The following is a 16,549-nucleotide window of genomic DNA, read 5'->3' as shown; positions in this document are numbered from 1 at the left end:
GAAGTGTCCAAAACCCAGTGGCCAAAAAATATTGCTGTAGTCTTTTTTTTTTTAAATTGATTTTCGAGAGAAAGAGGTGGGGAGAAAAATTTGTTGCTCCATTTATTTATGCACTCATTGGTTGATTCTTGTATGTGCCCTGACCGGGAATCGAACCTGTAACCTTGGTGTATGGGGACAATGTTCTAATCAACTGAGGCACCCAGCCAGGGCAGCACTGCTGTAGTCTTGTTGCTAGAGATTCCAGTCAGTTATGAGTTAAGTCGCAGATGTGTAATTTCTCAGGATCTGAAGGAAATGGGAACCTCCTGGGAGGGCTTGATTTACTATTGTCTGAACTGCTTTCCAGGCTTCTTACTGTAGAGTTCTTGCTAAAATGACAGCTCTCAAGGTTTTGCAGTGTATTTTGTGGGAACAGGCACTATTCTTGATCCTGTGGCTTCTCCCCCTGGCTTTAGGTAGTTTCCTCATACATGTGGAGTGACCAGTACTTTGCTGAATACTTCCGAGGGAAATCCTTTGAAGATCTCTGGGGCGTCTATCTGTATTGTTCCCTTCTCTTTAGTACTCTGTAATAATCAAGTTATCCTGATGTTTTCTTTGTGGAAAAATTTAAACTACTGAATAGTTAAAATACCACTCAATTTTTCTGTTTATTCTTGAGTTATTTTTGATGTTGGATTTTTTTAGGAATTTGTTCATTTGTCTTACATTTCAAGTTTATTCATAGTAACTTGTTTCTTTTCACACCTGTTGAATCTGTGGTTATATTCCTTTTATCATTCCTTATATATAATATTTGTGCCTTCTCTTGTTTATTTCTGGATCAGTCTTATCCATTTTTAACCCTTTTACAACTTTAGGAAACCCAACATAGTTTGATTACTTTCCTGCTGCTGAAAACACTAATGAAAGATTAAACCCAGAGTCAAATAGGGAGGAGAAATAAAGTCTTGAATAAACGGAACTGTGTTAAATATTAAAAGATACCCATCCTGGGGTGTTACCTGAACCTATTGTGGTATCATTTCACAATATATGTAAATCAAACCATCATGCTGTACTCCTTAAACTTAAAAAAAAAATAGTTACCAGAAATACCAACAAAATACATAAGATCCAAAAAAAAAGATACCCATTCTTTGCTACTGAGGAGGCTCTCAAAAAATTTGTGCATAAAAATCATTTGGAGTGCTTGTTTAAAATGCAGAATACAAGGCACCCCCCCCCCCCAGAAGTCTAGATCAATAGTCCTGGCTAGAGTCCTGGAGTTTTCCATTTTAATAAGCACCCAGCTGATTCTGAAGTAATATGATTGGAAGACTACACTTTGAGGAACATGTTCTAATTTGTTCTAATTATATCTACAGACAGAGATAGAAAGGCTTTTAAAATCCCTCAGTGCCTAGTCCCCAGGCCGAATCTATTATATCTGTAGCTTTCTCATCCACAACTCCCCTCACCTTCACCTTACCCTCAACTGAGCCCTCTGGGTAAGGCTTGTACCCATTCATCTGCTGAGGCAACATTTTGTAATCGTCTCTAGAACTGTTTTTTAAATTTCTCATCTAGCCAAGCACCTGAGGTTAGGCTCAGGCACCATCAGATTCTAACAGATTTGTACTAATTCCTGGACCAGCGAGTCACCTAGATTCATGGTTCAAACTCCACAAATGAAGCAGGATTTTAGAACAGATTATAGAAGAGCGCATCTCATAGTGAAGCCAGGCCTCTCAGGAACTCCCCCATCTTAGATGGAGAGGTTGGTTTATCCAAAGATAACTGAACTTGATTAGATCAGTGAGTTAGCCAGGCATGGAGAAGAGACCCTAGGACGTCTAGATCTTTTTGTGGCATTCTGGGAAACCAGCCCTCCATGGCTCATGCTGGCACCAAATCTAAACACACTCTCACTGACCTTGCCCTAACTGCTGTTGGGCAGGCTAGCAGATTCCCCTTTATGTCAAGTCTCAGGGGAATTACTGCTGTACTGATGATTTTTTTCCAGGGCGTCACTAGCAAGAAGGTACTGTTAGATGCCATGTTCCTGTTCTCCAAAAACTGTGGATCTCCTTACATACAGATCAGTGTTGTGGGCAGATCAACTCTTTTCTCCATATGCATGTGAAGGGTCTTCATATATTCAAGGATCTTGAAGCTCTGATTGAGATTATTTTTCTCCAATGGATAGGAACTGTCATAGTAGAGCGATAAGTTTGCTGTTGAGGATGTTTAGTATCTGAAGAGAGGATTAATTGAATAAGTAAAATTTCTCCTAACTTTTGAAGACTAATCATAGAATAGAATCATTTAGTGTTAGCTTTGAACGGGCCTTTGGAGGTCCTTCGAAGCAATCTCCCACTAAAAGATACGCATAAGGAAGCTGAATTAGATGTTTTATCAAAGATCATACTGCTGTTTGATGGCTATAATATGAATACAAAAATGTAATTGTTCTGCAGTTTGCATCCCACTAAGTTATGGGTCTGGTAGACTAGGGGCTTACAGATTAATTACTAACAGCCACAGACCAGTTTGAAATCTTTACAGGGTAAATTGTGTCTAACTAATAAAGCTTTATCTTTATGTTTCAGGACTAAAAACTACAAATTGTGTTGAGAACATGGGTAAGCTATACTTTAAAGTATTATCTCTGTAATGGGTATTTTATCAGTGTTATTTCTCACAGGTAGGGGTTAGAGCCATCTGACCGTAATGTCATACTGTCAGCCATCATTTCTCAAGGCAGAATTGTGCTACTGCTACTGCCTTTTCAGTTGTAGGGCCCAGGAGCCTCTCAAACACTGCATTTATCTGGGGCATGCAGTACCATTCCCCTCTCGCCATAACGTATCCTTACAAGAGCGTAAGGACTCCCGAATGCCCCTACTTGACTCCTCTGCACAGAGCTAGACTTATAACCCTATGTTTTGCTGTCTTAGGAACTAACATTTGGGAGACTCATGCAGGGATAGAGTGATGCGTGGATCAAAGTGAGAGCCTGGAGGGGCAGACTGGCGATACGGTCCGTCTCGACTTCCTCAGGGAAATGGGAGGGTGTAGCAAAAGATCCTTTTTCTTAGAGGATCACGGGAAAGCTTTGTGTAGGTAAGCAGGGACTTTACAAGTATTAAAGAATAGCATTATTAGATAGGCCTAACAGATTTGAACCAGTGTTGCCAGAAAAAACCTTGGGCTGATGCATGCTTTGGGTGGATATTTTAAAGATTTCCTTGTTAAAAAGTTTGAGAATAAGGGTCCATTTCTAGCTGTCTTCCTGGCTAGTTTTTCTGAATTCTTCTTCATGTAATTAAAATAAACCCATATCCATTTGTTTTTGAGACTGAAATTTTTACATTTGTCATCTCACCATATTTTGTATGTATCTTAAATGTAAACCAACTCAAATTTTTATCATTAATAAATATTTAAAAATAGACTGAACCTGACATTCATGTCTGAGCATAGTACTATATAATGAAAACATGTTTGTATTTCAGATCATTTTCAACCCATCTATGTCTCCATCCCTGGTAAGTATGCTCTCATGTTTAAAAATAATCCTTTGCCCAGCCAGTGTGGCTCAGTGGTTGAGCATCAACCTATAATCCAGGAGATGTTGGTTTGATTCCTGGTCAGGACACATGCCCGGGTTGCCGGCTCCATTCCCAGTGGGGGCATGCAGGAGGCAGCCGATCAATGACTCTCATCATTGATGTTTCTGTCTCCCTCTCCCTTCCTCTCTCTGAAATGAATAAAAATATATATATTTTAAAAAACCCTTACATGGATATTTAGTAGCTCTTTCTTAATAAATTTAGTTCTTAGCTGAAGAAAAAGAGTAGTTTGAAGATATGAAGGAGTAAGTTGGCAGTTATGGGTGGGGGAAGGAAAGAATCTGTCTGGGGAAATTTCCCTCTAAATGAGAGGGAAATTGGGTTGGTGGGACCTGAAGAAGTTAGTCACTCGGAGAGGTTTGAGGGCTCCGTATTCAGTCATTGAGATTAACCTGTGTGACACCATTCAGATAAAAGTAGAATAGTTAGTCATTGGCACCTCTCAAATATGCTAATGTTTGGTATCATTTGAATAAAATATCTGGGTCATCAGATGCTTTTCTTCCCTGAGTTTCTAGTTATGGTGATATGGCCCAAACCACTTCTGTGCATTTAAGTTCCTTATGGTTTGGCCCACGTAGCTACAATAAGATTTTCTTTATTGAAGAGAGAAAGGTATCTGGCCTTTCCCTAAGAATGTAATTTACTTGATGTTTGGAAGATAATTTTCTGTCCTGATGTGAAGCATTTCATGCCCCTGAGGACTTGCTTGGCAACACTTATTGGGCCATTGCAGCCAAAATTTTACTGGTCACTTCTCAGGGACTTCAGCTAACTCTTCAAGACAAACATTTTTCTAGCTCATTGAGATCCCCCAGGAGACTTGTTATATGTTACAGTTTTTTCTTGAGGTGCCAGAGGAAGGTTCTAGCCCAGGTAGCCAAGGTGCAATTAGACGCTGGTTAACACTTAAGTTTTTAGTAGCATTAATTTACTGGATGTACCAAATGGTTCTTTATGGTCATATTTTCTGAAAATAGTTTTGCTGTAACTCTGGTAACTTCCAATGATTTTATTCTGTTGTTAAAATGGAAAGTTTCTTTTTGTAACTTAGGTGATAAAAACCAGAAGCTTGAAGACCCTGGTAAGACATGTTTGTAAACTCTGGGGTTTTATATTTGCAAGACAGCTCCTTAGGGTTGGGAGCAAATGAACATGGCATGGTAAGGAACAATGGGAAGAGCTACTCTAGCATACTAGTTTGGTAGATCAGAGACTCTCCTGAGTTTTGGATAGAACTTCTTTACAAAGGTGACACAGCGGCTCTGTCTGTGTCTCTTATCTAACACTCTTAGATCATCCCAGTAGAGAAGTTGAGGAACTAGTTCTAGCGAACATATTTTCTGCTTTATGCTAGCAGTTACATAGATAGAGGAAGGTGTGACTAATTATTTCTTAAACTCTTGTGACCTAGGGTGTTAGGCAGGGGCATTAAAAATGGCATTTTTTTCCTAAATTAAAAATTATGATTTTGTATATTTATTTCTGCTTCCAACAATCTAACATGCTATTAGATATATCTATTTGATTATTTAGTATATTCCCAAGTTTTTTTTAAGTGATGTTATTCAAATGTCCTCAAATGTGCTGGGACAGGAACACTCTGATAAATTACTGGTGAGATTATAAATTGGAACTTTTCTGGAAGACAGTTTGATAGTATGTATTGCTAGCTTTAAAAATGTTCATACCTTTTAACCTATATTTGACCTAAAGGAATAATCATAAAGATTTGTGTACAAAAATATTTATATAGTGTTATGGTACCAAAATTTATAAATAACCTTAGTGTCCAACAGGTGGGTGGTATTAAGTAAAATTATACCCATATTATGAAACACTAAACTTTATCATTTTTGAGAAATGTTTTAAGGATATGAGAGAGTACTTATATACAGTGGCAAATAAAAATAGGATATAAAACAGAGTATAGAGTATAATATCAGTTTTATTTTAAAAAATATGAAAAGGTACAAACTTCCAGTTACAGGATAAATAAGTACTGGAGACATAATATACACCATAACTATAGTTAACACTGCTATATGGTGTATTTGAAAGTTGCTAAGAGAGTAGATCTGAAAAGTTGTCATCACAAGGAAAAAAGTTTGGGGTTGTTTTGTTTATCTATATGAGATGATAGATGTTAACTAAACTTACTGTGGTAATCATTGCACAGTGTATGTAAGTTAAGTCATCATGCTGTACACCTAAGCTTATATAGTGGTGTATGTCAATAACACCTCAGTAGTACTGGGAAATATGTTAAAAATGTATATGTGCATATATGTATACATAGCAAAGAGATTGAAAAGCTATATACCAAAAATATTAAGAATGAGTCGTTCTGAGATTTGGGATTAAGAGTAATTTTTAATAATTTCCTGTGTTTTTCCAAATTATCTGTAATTATAATGTATTGCTTGCTTACATAATCAAGAAATTTTATTTAAAAACAATATCATGACAAATGTAGGTCAGTCTTTGGACTGAATCTAAGAAAAAAAACGGGAGCATCTGAGATCTTGTTCCCTACATATGTCCTCAGTTTGACACAAATAAACTTGTAAAAATTAAAATGAAATAAAATAAAATAAACAGGAGCTGTTTTGCTTAATCTAGGAGAGATCCTGGGTCACTGGCCATTGTTCTCTCCAGAAGTCAGGCTCCAGTGGGTTAAATCTTTACTCTGTCCCCTGCTGTCTCTCAAAGCTTTTAGAGTTTTCCACTGTATAAATAGCTATATAAATATAAGGTTAAATTAATTTTCAAGCCAAGTGCATTTTTCACTAACTAGTCCCTATTCTTATCTTTAGGAATCAAAATACAGGAATCTACTGTCTTACCTGGTAGGTCATCTTTTTACTTATTATTTACTCTCTCAGGCTAGCTACAAGGTTAGGAGGAGACACAAGGAATCCTAGGACTAAGGGCATTACTGGACTTGGAGAGTTTGAGGAATGAGTGACCCCCATTTATTGAGTGCTGATTATGTTTCATGCAGTATATTAAGCACTTTTATGATGTATCTCCTCTTTTAATCATCACTTACTGCAAACCTGCAAGGTAAGGATTTCTTTTGCATAAATAAGGAATTGAAGGTCAGAGGGATTAAGTAGGCTGCATAATCATAGAGCTAATAACTGTAATGACAATAGGACCAAACCAAGAAGAGTCTTACGCCCACTGTTGTTTCATTTAAAAGCTGATTATGTACTAGGACTGCCTTACGAAGATAAGATTGTAGACATAGGGCCAGATCATGAAGTTCTTGCAGTTCAGGCTAAAGAGTTTGGGCTTTGTCTAGTTAGAGAATGAAGAGCCATTGAAAGGTGTTTTTGTTGTTACTCTTTTCCCTTTTGTAAAGGGTTGGAGATGGGGGAGGTATAGACAAAAGGAAGCATTAGCAATGCACGATAATTGATTGACACCAATCATTATTCATTTCTGTCTTTAGGTATGAAGAGCAATGAACCCATCCAAATACCCGGTAAGACAGATTTCTGTTAACTCTCTGGGCCCAGTATGAGCTGAGAAGGATTCCCCTTGGCATTAAAGAGAATATTGTCATGAGACTATTGTTATTTGTTAATATTTCCTTTACAGCTGCCTGCCAGTCATCCTACAAAGACTTAGCTGGGGAAGAGAGTAGAGAAAGTACCTTTACTCCTGTTCCTGGAGCAGGAAAGTTCGCTTTCTGTGAGCATCGCTGAAGGCCAAGGCTGTGGGGACCTGAATGCATGCAGCTTAGAACCTTCCAGGTTCTACAGCTAAAGTTACTCAGTAGAAACTTAATCTTCACACAAAAGCTGATCGTTACCTTACAAAACATAGGACAGTATTTTCCTTTCAGACTCAGTGAGGTGCCATGGCCAAAGGCTCCTGTAAGCTTAGTGTAGATTTGCACAGTGAGGGTTCATGTAGTGGTAACTTTTAAATAAAAAGCCAGAAACTACAGTACATTGGGACCTTTGGCACTGTATCACTCAGTCTCAGACAAGAGTTTGGAAATTGTACTCACTTGAGCAAACTGCAAGTCACTGAAAACTTTCTCATTTAGGAGTGAAAATTCCAGAACCTTTTCCACTGCTTGGTAAGCAGTGTTAGGCATACCAGAGAGGAAGGTGCCAGTTTGGGGGTGAGGGGATAGACATAACTGTCAACATTAGGCATGCAGGGGAGCCCAAGTACTTTGTACAAGATCACATAAGTGAGTGAAGGACCCAAGTCTCTTAACGTACAGCCAAGTACATATTCCTTAAGATTTGCAGTTCTTCAGGTATATTTTTCCAGTATATATACCATGGCAGAATTAACCTACCTTTAAGGTATAACCATTTTATGGTTATTTAAAAAGTATGAAGCTGTCACTGAGGGCAAGGCTACTGAGGGACCTTGAGCTTTTATGGCCAGAGAAAATGAATAGTGACTCATGTCAAGTTCCTGAGAAGGGCCTCAGAACTTAGGCTTACAGGGAAGGAAAAAAATAAAAAGGCTCTCAAACTTAATTTTTTCTGAGACAAGAAGTAAATAAAATAAATGGACATAACATTTAACCAGAGAACTATGGGCAGTGATAACACTTCTCTGTGCCTCAGCTGCTCTTTCATATTCACCCAGATTGCACTGTTGGACTTATTTGGCCACAACTTGGAAGTGAACCTCCAACAACACTGATGAAATACCTTATGTGTGTACACCTCTTTTGCTCACTGGACCTGAGCATAGTACTCAGAGTCACCTTATTAGGTACAGCTTCTGAGCATGTGGGGATGGACATGGACTGTGTAGACAGAGAGACCTAGCTTCATGATATCTCTCCTTTGCCGTTTCCTTCTTTCTGGAGTTTTTTAAAATCATTTTTTATTTTTCAATTACAGTTGACATACAACATTATATTAGTTTCAGGTGTACACCCCAGTGATGAGACATTATGTAACTTACTAAGCGATCATCCCTATTAAACCTCACACCCATCTGACACCATACATAGTTACTAGAATATTATTGACGATATTCCCTATGCTCCACTTTACATCCCCATGACTATTCTGTAACAACCAATTTGTATTAATCTCTTCACCTTTTTAACCCATGCCCCCAACCCCTGTCCCATCTGGTAACCATCAAAATGTTCTCTGAATCTATGAGTCTGTTTCTGTTTTGTCTCTTCATTTACTTGGATTTTTAGATTCAATTGTTCATACATATGTATTTATTACCATTTTATTCATATTTTTTATCTTTTTTCTTCTTCTTAAAGAAGACCCTTTAACATACCATGTAATACTGGTTTGGTGGTGATGAACTCCTTTAGCTTTTCCTTGTCTGGGAAGCTCTTTATATGTCCTTTGATTCAAATGATAGCTTTGCCCAGTCAGTGCGGCTCAGTTGGTTGAGCCATCATCCTGTGCACCAGGAGGTTGCCGGTTCTATTCCTGGTTGGGGAGCATGCTTGGATTGTGGGCTAGATCCCCGGTGGGGGCATGCAGGAGGCAGCTGGTTGATGTTTCTGTCTCTCCCTTCCTCTCTGTAAAAAAAATCAACAAAACCGTATTTTAAAAAACAAACAAAAATGATAGATTTGCTTGGGTGATCTTGGTTGTAGATCCTTGCTTTTCATTACTGTGAATATTTCTTGCCACTCCCTTCTGGCCTTCAAAGTTTCTGTTGAGAAATCAGCTGACAGTCTTATGGGAGCTCTCTTGTAGGTAACTGCTTTTCTCTTGCTGCTTTTAGGATTCTCATTTGTCTTTAACCTTTGGCAGAACTTGTTTCAGTGGGGTTTTGGTGCTCACTGAGTCGACCCCTTCAGTGTGTCACTCGTGGAGGTGGTAGGGTTGTAATTGGTGTGGTCTGAAGCTGTCCATTGTGTGCACTGGCCCTGGGGCCTCCCGGGAGGTACAAAGTCAGCCACTGCCTGTGCCCTGCCTAGGGTCACCTGGCACAAGCTACAGAGCAATCTGCAGATAGCTGCTACTTGTGCTGGGTTTAGAGGTGGCCAGGAGAGGCCAATCTGTGAACCAAGGCTGGCTGCTGCAGTGCCAGGCCTGAGGCCACTAAACAAGAGGTATGGGGTATGCAGAGGCCAAATGCTGCTTATTTGAGAGATTTTAGGAAAGTCCAAAGCATGAGGCAAGAGAGGCCAGTTGTATGGAAGAGTCACTGGAAATAGCTTGGGTGGGCCCTCAAGTTGGATGGGGCAAGGTCTCAGGCAGTCATCAGGGTGGGGTGAACAGTGTGAGTCAGGTTGATATAGATGCAGATATGATGCCGGCTTGCTGGTTCTATGGGGATGGGGGATGTCTCAGAAAAGGAACAATGGCCTCTGCGAGCACTTTTCTCTGGAAGAAAGCTGCCTCCCAGCTCTCACCTTGATGCCAGACAATTCAGTTCTTGCCAGTATGCCCCTGGTTCCTTTCAAGTTGCTCCCCCAGCACTGGAGCTCAGAGGGCATGAATCCAAGTAAGTCTATGCACGAACCCTTTAAGAGGAACTGCCTAGAACTCCAGCAGCCATTCTCACTCAGCCACAATCCCCATTGATTTTCACAGCCAGAAGTTATAGGGACTTCTCTTCCTGGCTTTGGAATCCTGGGCTGGGGAGCCTGGTGTGGCGGTAGGATCCCTTGCTCCCTCGGGGTACCTTCAGCGAGATATCCCTCCCAATTTTTATCTGCCACATGTGGTTGTGGGACCAGCCTGTTCCATGTCTCTGCCCCTCCTACCAGTCTCAGTCTGGCTGCTTCTTTAATTCCCAAGTTGTAGGATTTCCATTCAGCCAGATTTCAGGCAGTTCTGAATGATGGTTGTTCTGTAGTTTAGTTGTAATTTTAATGTGGTTGTGGAAGGATTTGAGTTCTGTGTTTCCCTATGCTGCCATCTTGACTGGAAGTCTCTTCTGGGTAACTTTGTATACGTTACTTCACTTTTCTGCACCTCTCTTCCCACATCTGTACAATGAAGAAAACTTCTGTCTTACAGGACTGATTACAGTCCTAATGAGATATAAAGTACTGGCAAGTGAAGAATAGTTTAAAGTAGTAAGTGGTAGCTGTTTTTATTATCATCTGAAAATCTTTAGGAATAAAAGTGGTACAATCGGATGAAAAACCTGGTAATAATTTTTTTTTTTTTAAATATATCTTTATTGATTTCAGAGAGAGGAAGGGAGAGGGAGAGACAGAGATAGAAACATCAATGATGAGAGAGTCATTGATCAAGCCCCCAACCCGGGCATGTGCCCTGACCGGGAATCGAACCCCGATCGCCTGGATCCTAGGTCGACACTCAACCGCTGAGCCACGCCCAGCCGGGCAGTAATAAATTTTTTATTGGGGGTGGAAGCACCATGGGGTTAATCATTCAGTTAGCTTAATCATAAGGAGTCTGGGGAGACTGACATGCCAGTCTGCAAGCTGGAGGAGGAAATGTTAACTTTCAGTGTTAGTTGCTATTACGGCTTTGGGCCAAGCAGAAGAAAAGGTGCTTGACCTAAACTGGAACAGTTGGCTTACAGCTGCACTGATCTGTTCCAGAACAGGGCAAGAGGCTTCCCAGGGTGAGCTGGCTACCGTGAGGGCATCTGTAGTCACAGGAATAGCTTCATCAAAGAGGTGTGCATGAGTCTACAGCATGGGACCAGCCATTCCATGCTGCTCACTACACTTTCTATGTCCTCCAACAAATAGGCTTGTAGGGACTATTTGTATTGTGCCCTCTCCTGGAAAGCTGTGTGTAATGCATGCTCTTTTTGTGAAAACATTCACACAGAATCTCATTTAATCTAAGGTAAAGACTTTTTGACATTTCAGAGATGAGGACATGGGATGTAGGAAGGTTTAAGGAACCTGTAAAAGGCTAGAAAGAGATAACCAGGACTCAAACTTTTCAAGTTTTGTTCACTTTGTCACACGACACTTGTCTTTCACCTATATTTAGTTATAAAAAATACTCTTCTATCCTGGGCTCCTACAGTTAGCATTTGGCTTCAAAGTCGTCAGAATATGGCAATATTAATATCTTAATGCTAGGCACACAGAGGTAGTATAGCATAGGAAATAGGAGCAGAGGTTTTGAAATCAGACGTTGCTACCACTGATTACCTCTGATTTTATTTAAGTTTTGAGGAACATCTGTATGCTATGGATAACTATACCTGCCTTCTAGGACTGTAAGAAATAAAGGTAACAATATACATAAAGCATTTGCACAATGAGTGACACATAGTAAGCACTCAATAAATGGTAGGTATTAATATTGCATTTGGGAATCTAAATTTAATATGTAAAACACTATTTTGTAATCAAAATTTTAACCATTCTTTTAATGGAAATACTTCCTTGATAAAAAAAATCCAGCCTAGCTGGCATAGCTCAGTGGTTGAGCATTGACCTAGGATCCAGGAGATCATGGTTTGATTCCTGGTCAGGGCAGGAATCAGGAATTCTGATTCCTGCAGGAGGCAGCTGATCAATGATTCTCTCATCATTGATGTTTCTGTGTCTCTCTCTCCCTTCCTCCGAAATCAATAAAGATTTATTTAAAAAAAAAAAAATCCAAAGAGTGCAAGTGAGTAACAAACCCTTCCCCCAGGCACACGCATACCTCTAAATCTAATACCCTGCCCCTCAGGCCCACTTCCAGAAAATCAAGTTTGCTTAATCATTTAATCAGATTTTTCTCTTCTGGATAAATAGGTATACAATGCAATTAACTCAAAATCTGTTTATATTTTAGAGTATAAGAGTCAAGAAGGTATCAACAATCTTAATAAGAAATATCTCATTCCCTTAGCTGATAAATGTTTGATCTGCAATACAGAAAAGTAAGAAATTTATTTTCTTAAAGGAACAAAGTTTCAAGGATTTAAGACATCATAACAGAATATAATGTCAATCCAAATGCTTGTGTGTGTGTATATGGTGGAGCAACTTGACGTTTCTTGAGCAGTCATTTTCTATGTGTAGAGACTACTGTTTAGACCAGTTGTTCTCAATCCTGTCAACCAAATTCTCCCTTTTTATGACAGATATTTTATAAAGCCCTTATACTATCCTGAAATAAGATTCATAGATAAGGAGACCTACCTGCACCCATAAAAATATAACTGTAATTTATAACAAAATTACGTACATTTTAATATGTAAATGCCTAGATTATACTAGAAGACATAATGTAGTAGACAGATGATTGTGTTTACTTATGCAAATAAATCTGGATTTAAGAGAAGACTTGAAGCTACTCTATGTGAGTATAAGAAAATGAAAGTGAAGAAATACCATGGGTACTAGACAGAAACTGTTTATTAAAACTGTCTAAAATTATTTTGTTTACATATAAAACTGATTTAAGTTCTGGGTTATGCATTATAAATAGGTTTTTAACTTATGTGTATGTCTAGCAGTACATTTGAAATTTGTGTGTAAGTTGGTTGATTTTTCATGGTACAAAACTAGCCCTCTACTTCCACCCCACCCTGTGACAATAGAAAAATACCATGACAAATTTCCATCTGTCTCTTAGAAGGCAATAATGTCCCCTTGAGAACCACTGCTCTATAGTAACAAACTAATGCATGAGTACATCTGCCCGCCCACTTGCCCATCTGTATACATGTAACTGCGTGTCTGTAATTATGGTAAGTAAATTGACAGAATGAGTTGAAGGCTTTTATAAAATTTACTGGCTATTTCTCTTGGCCTCGCTTACGAAACCTGAGTGGTGATCCCATTTGGATACTTCTAGTCAATCCTCCCTTGTACAGTCTAAGCCAAAAGCACAGCCAGAAGTCGGGTATCTGAGTTAAGGGTAGTGTCAAACAGACCCTGAGATGGAGACTCCACTGTTCCTCTCCGCTACTTCAGATGAAAGGGAAGCAGTTTTCTCCAAAGTAGAATACTGTATGTATGAGGGGAAAAATTAAAATTTTAATGAGCTTACAGGGCTTAGTGTTTTAAAATGCAGCTATATTCAACTGTATATTGGTAGTTGTATGTACATATGAAATATACTTTACTTGAAATAGAAGAGACACAAAATTAACCTTACCTTGCCTATGTATGCAAACAGTGAAAAGAGAAAATTGATAATTTTAGAGAACTTGAACAACAAAAAATTACCTTGTCTACATAGATTTTTTAAAAAAATATATGTATTAATTGGTTTCAGAGAGAGGGAAAGGGAGAGATACAAACATCAATAATGAGAGATTCATTGATTAGCTGCTTCCTGCACACCCCCTACTATGGAGCAAGCCCGCAACCTGGGCATATGCCCTGACCGGGAATCGAACCGCGGACTCCTGGTTCATGGGTCGACAGTCAACCACTGAGCCACACTGGCCAGGCTTGTCTACATAGATATTAAAAAGTCTGTGGAATCCTATGTGAAAACTTATAGCAGCATATTCTAATGATATACAGAGTGGGGCAAAAGTAGATTTATAGTTGTACCAGAAAGTTTATTCATGTATTATTTATATATTGTATTATTCCATATGTACAACTGTAAACCTACTTTTGTTCTACCCTATATATGAAAATAAAGCCAGAAATCTGTAATGGGTGATATTTATTTGAAAATTGTTCCTGGTTGGAAGCATTTCAGGTTAGTTTCTAACTCACCTTGAATGTCTGTTTACATATTCAGGATATATGGTATAGATGGATGAACTTGATGTTAAAAATGAAACCATCAATGACTATGTGTTCTCATTAACAGCTCCAGCTCCAGCTCCAGCTCCAGCTCCAGCTTCAGGTCCAGGTCCAGGTCCAGGTCCAGGTCCAGGTCCCAGAACCCATCCCTCTGCATCTTCTGGCAAAATGCTCCTTCCGCCTTTTGGGACATTCATCATTTTAATCAGTACTTCTGCAGTGTATCTCTTTGTTACTCTCTAGTCAGATATATTCTTTATTACTTAAAATGCAGTACAGGGATCCCATAGGAAATGATCAAAAAAGAATGTTACATTTTTCACTTGTTGGCCAAAGTTAGTTGATAAAATGAGAACTGCATATATTATTCACTTTGCAAATCCATCAAGTTTGTCCAGTTATGTTGTAGAATTGTTTTCACTTATTTGTATATTAATTTTATTGCAAAAGTGTATATTTCTGATTGAATTCAATAAAAGACTTTAAGATTATTAGATACAATTTCAGTAGAATTGCCAATACTAAAGTATCCAGTGTTAGTGGTTAACATGAATTTAATTCCTAAATTAGATCAGGTGGGGGGTTTTTTCTTATTTTTTAATTACAGTTTATATTCAGTATTATTTTGCATATTAGTTTCAGGCGTACAGCATAGTGGTTAGACAGTCGTATACTTTAAAAAGTGGTCCCCAAGTATGGCAGTGTCCTCAGTCCTCAGAGGCTGTGGGCACTCGACGGGGAAGCGGATCGTTGGTGCCCAGGCTGCTGAGCTCTCGCTGCCTGCTTTTGCGCAGCTCGGCCGCAGGGCGCGCAGCTTGTGGGGGTGCCCTGCGCCGGGGGCGTGGCCGGGCGAGGGGCGCATCCTCCAAGCCCTGCTGCCACCCGCACCCATCTGCCTGGGCTGCCTGGCGGGGCGCTGGTGACTGCGCCAGGCCGCGCTTGGCCTGTGGTGGCCTGGGCCAGCCTCGCGCAGCCACTGCTCAGGTGTCAGGAAGGTGACCCCAGGGCCCATGGCTGGGGAGGAGGCCACCCTGGTGCTGCCTCGGAGGCTGGGGCGGCTGATGGGGCTCAGCGGGCGCCGCCAGCCTGTATGAAAACCCATGGACAATCCCAAATATGTTGTCATTGAGGACAATTGGCTTGGCCCCAGTTTGGGGCTATTTGATTGAAGATTTTAATATTGCACTAGGAGTTTTTGCTGTAGCTGAGCTGATTTGTTGGATGGATTTATTGCTCGAAACTGGGCCAGTCAAAAATCAGCTTTGGGAAGTGCTCTTGATCCACTTCCTGATAAAATATTTAGTATCGTATATGTTAGCTTGACCTATGCAGATCTTATTCCAGTTCCACTTACATGATAATTTCAAGAGATGTAATGTTGATTGCTGTTTTTTGTCAGATACCAGACTTTTCCAACACCGTGAACACGTCTAAGTATTTCAATCCTTGCTATGTCGCCACTGGGTTAAAACCCACCTTCATCAGCAAGGTAAACACAGCAGTCCAGTTATTCGCCGTGGCACCTTCTTTGGCAGCTCCGGTTCTCAATTACGCTGACAGCATTTACCTTCAGATACTGTGGTGTTTTACAGCTTTCACCACAGCTGCATCAGCTTACAGTTACTATCACTACGGTCGGAAAACTGTTCAGGTAATAAAAGGCGGGTGAAGGTCATCCATCATTGTTAGCAAGGAAGCAGTAGGCATCATTGGTGGCAGGGCCAGTAGAAATGTACAGGAGTCTCCCTATTTTGGTGTTCAGCTTGAAAAAGGACTTGTAAGAATCATGTCATCAATATGTAATGTGCATTGAAAATAAGCTTGATCATGGGCATATGCAGAATTTCCAATGTATTTTTAAATACAAATAAAACTATGAGAATTTAAAAAAAAAAGTGGTCCCCTCCATACTCAAGTATCCACATGGCCCCTTACAGTTAATATTAATTTTTTTAAAATACATCTTTATTGATTTCATAGAGAGGAAGGGAGAGGGATAGAGAGAGAAACATCAATGGTGAGAGTCATTGATCGGCTGCCTCCTGCACGCCACCCCACTGGGGATCGACCCCGCAACCCGGGCATGTGCCGACTGGGAATCAAACCCTAATCGCCTGGATGCTGGGTCGACACTCCACTGCTGAGCCACACCTGGCCGGGCTACAGTTAATATTATTGACTATATTCCCTGTACTGTAATTTACATGCCTGACTGTTCTGTACCTGCCAATTAGTACTTCTTAATCCCATCACCTTTGGCCCACCCCCTCCCAAATCC

The 16,549-nt window shown here is 39.8% G+C and overlaps 1 protein-coding gene and 1 pseudogene across 3 annotated transcripts in view; both read left to right on the top strand.

Annotated features, from left to right (window-relative positions):
• The window catches only part of ART3 (ADP-ribosyltransferase 3 (inactive)), a 46,868-nt gene extending 31,774 nt beyond the window's left edge, over positions 1 to 15,094 (top strand). The window contains exons 4-12 of one of the 3 annotated variants that reach the window (XM_087816354.1): positions 2,595 to 2,627; positions 3,501 to 3,533; positions 4,672 to 4,701; positions 6,434 to 6,466; positions 7,075 to 7,107; positions 7,678 to 7,710; positions 10,701 to 10,733; positions 12,356 to 12,373; positions 14,345 to 15,094. In XM_087816354.1, the coding sequence (XP_087672480.1) occupies positions 2,595 to 2,627; positions 3,501 to 3,533; positions 4,672 to 4,701; positions 6,434 to 6,466; positions 7,075 to 7,107; positions 7,678 to 7,710; positions 10,701 to 10,733; positions 12,356 to 12,373; positions 14,345 to 14,514 (416 nt within the window). In that variant the 3' untranslated portion in view covers positions 14,515 to 15,094. The remainder of the gene's footprint in view (positions 1 to 2,594; positions 2,628 to 3,500; positions 3,534 to 4,671; positions 4,702 to 6,433; positions 6,467 to 7,074; positions 7,108 to 7,677; positions 7,711 to 10,700; positions 10,734 to 12,355; positions 12,374 to 14,344) is intronic. The other 2 variants (XM_087816368.1, XM_087816359.1) reach the window with 2 other exon arrangements.
• A 215-nt stretch (positions 15,095 to 15,309) lies between these two features.
• LOC107532966 (cardiolipin synthase (CMP-forming) pseudogene) lies at positions 15,310 to 15,947 on the top strand (annotated as a pseudogene).
• Positions 15,948 to 16,549: the final 602 nt, after the last annotated feature.

Source organism: Miniopterus natalensis, chromosome 1, assembly GCF_054644295.1.
Source record: "Miniopterus natalensis isolate mMinNat1 chromosome 1, mMinNat1.hap1, whole genome shotgun sequence".
NCBI classification, from domain to species: Eukaryota; Metazoa; Chordata; class Mammalia; order Chiroptera; family Miniopteridae; genus Miniopterus; species Miniopterus natalensis.
Note: the sequence above shows the minus strand (reverse complement) of the source record. Positions and strands in the feature narration are given on the sequence as shown.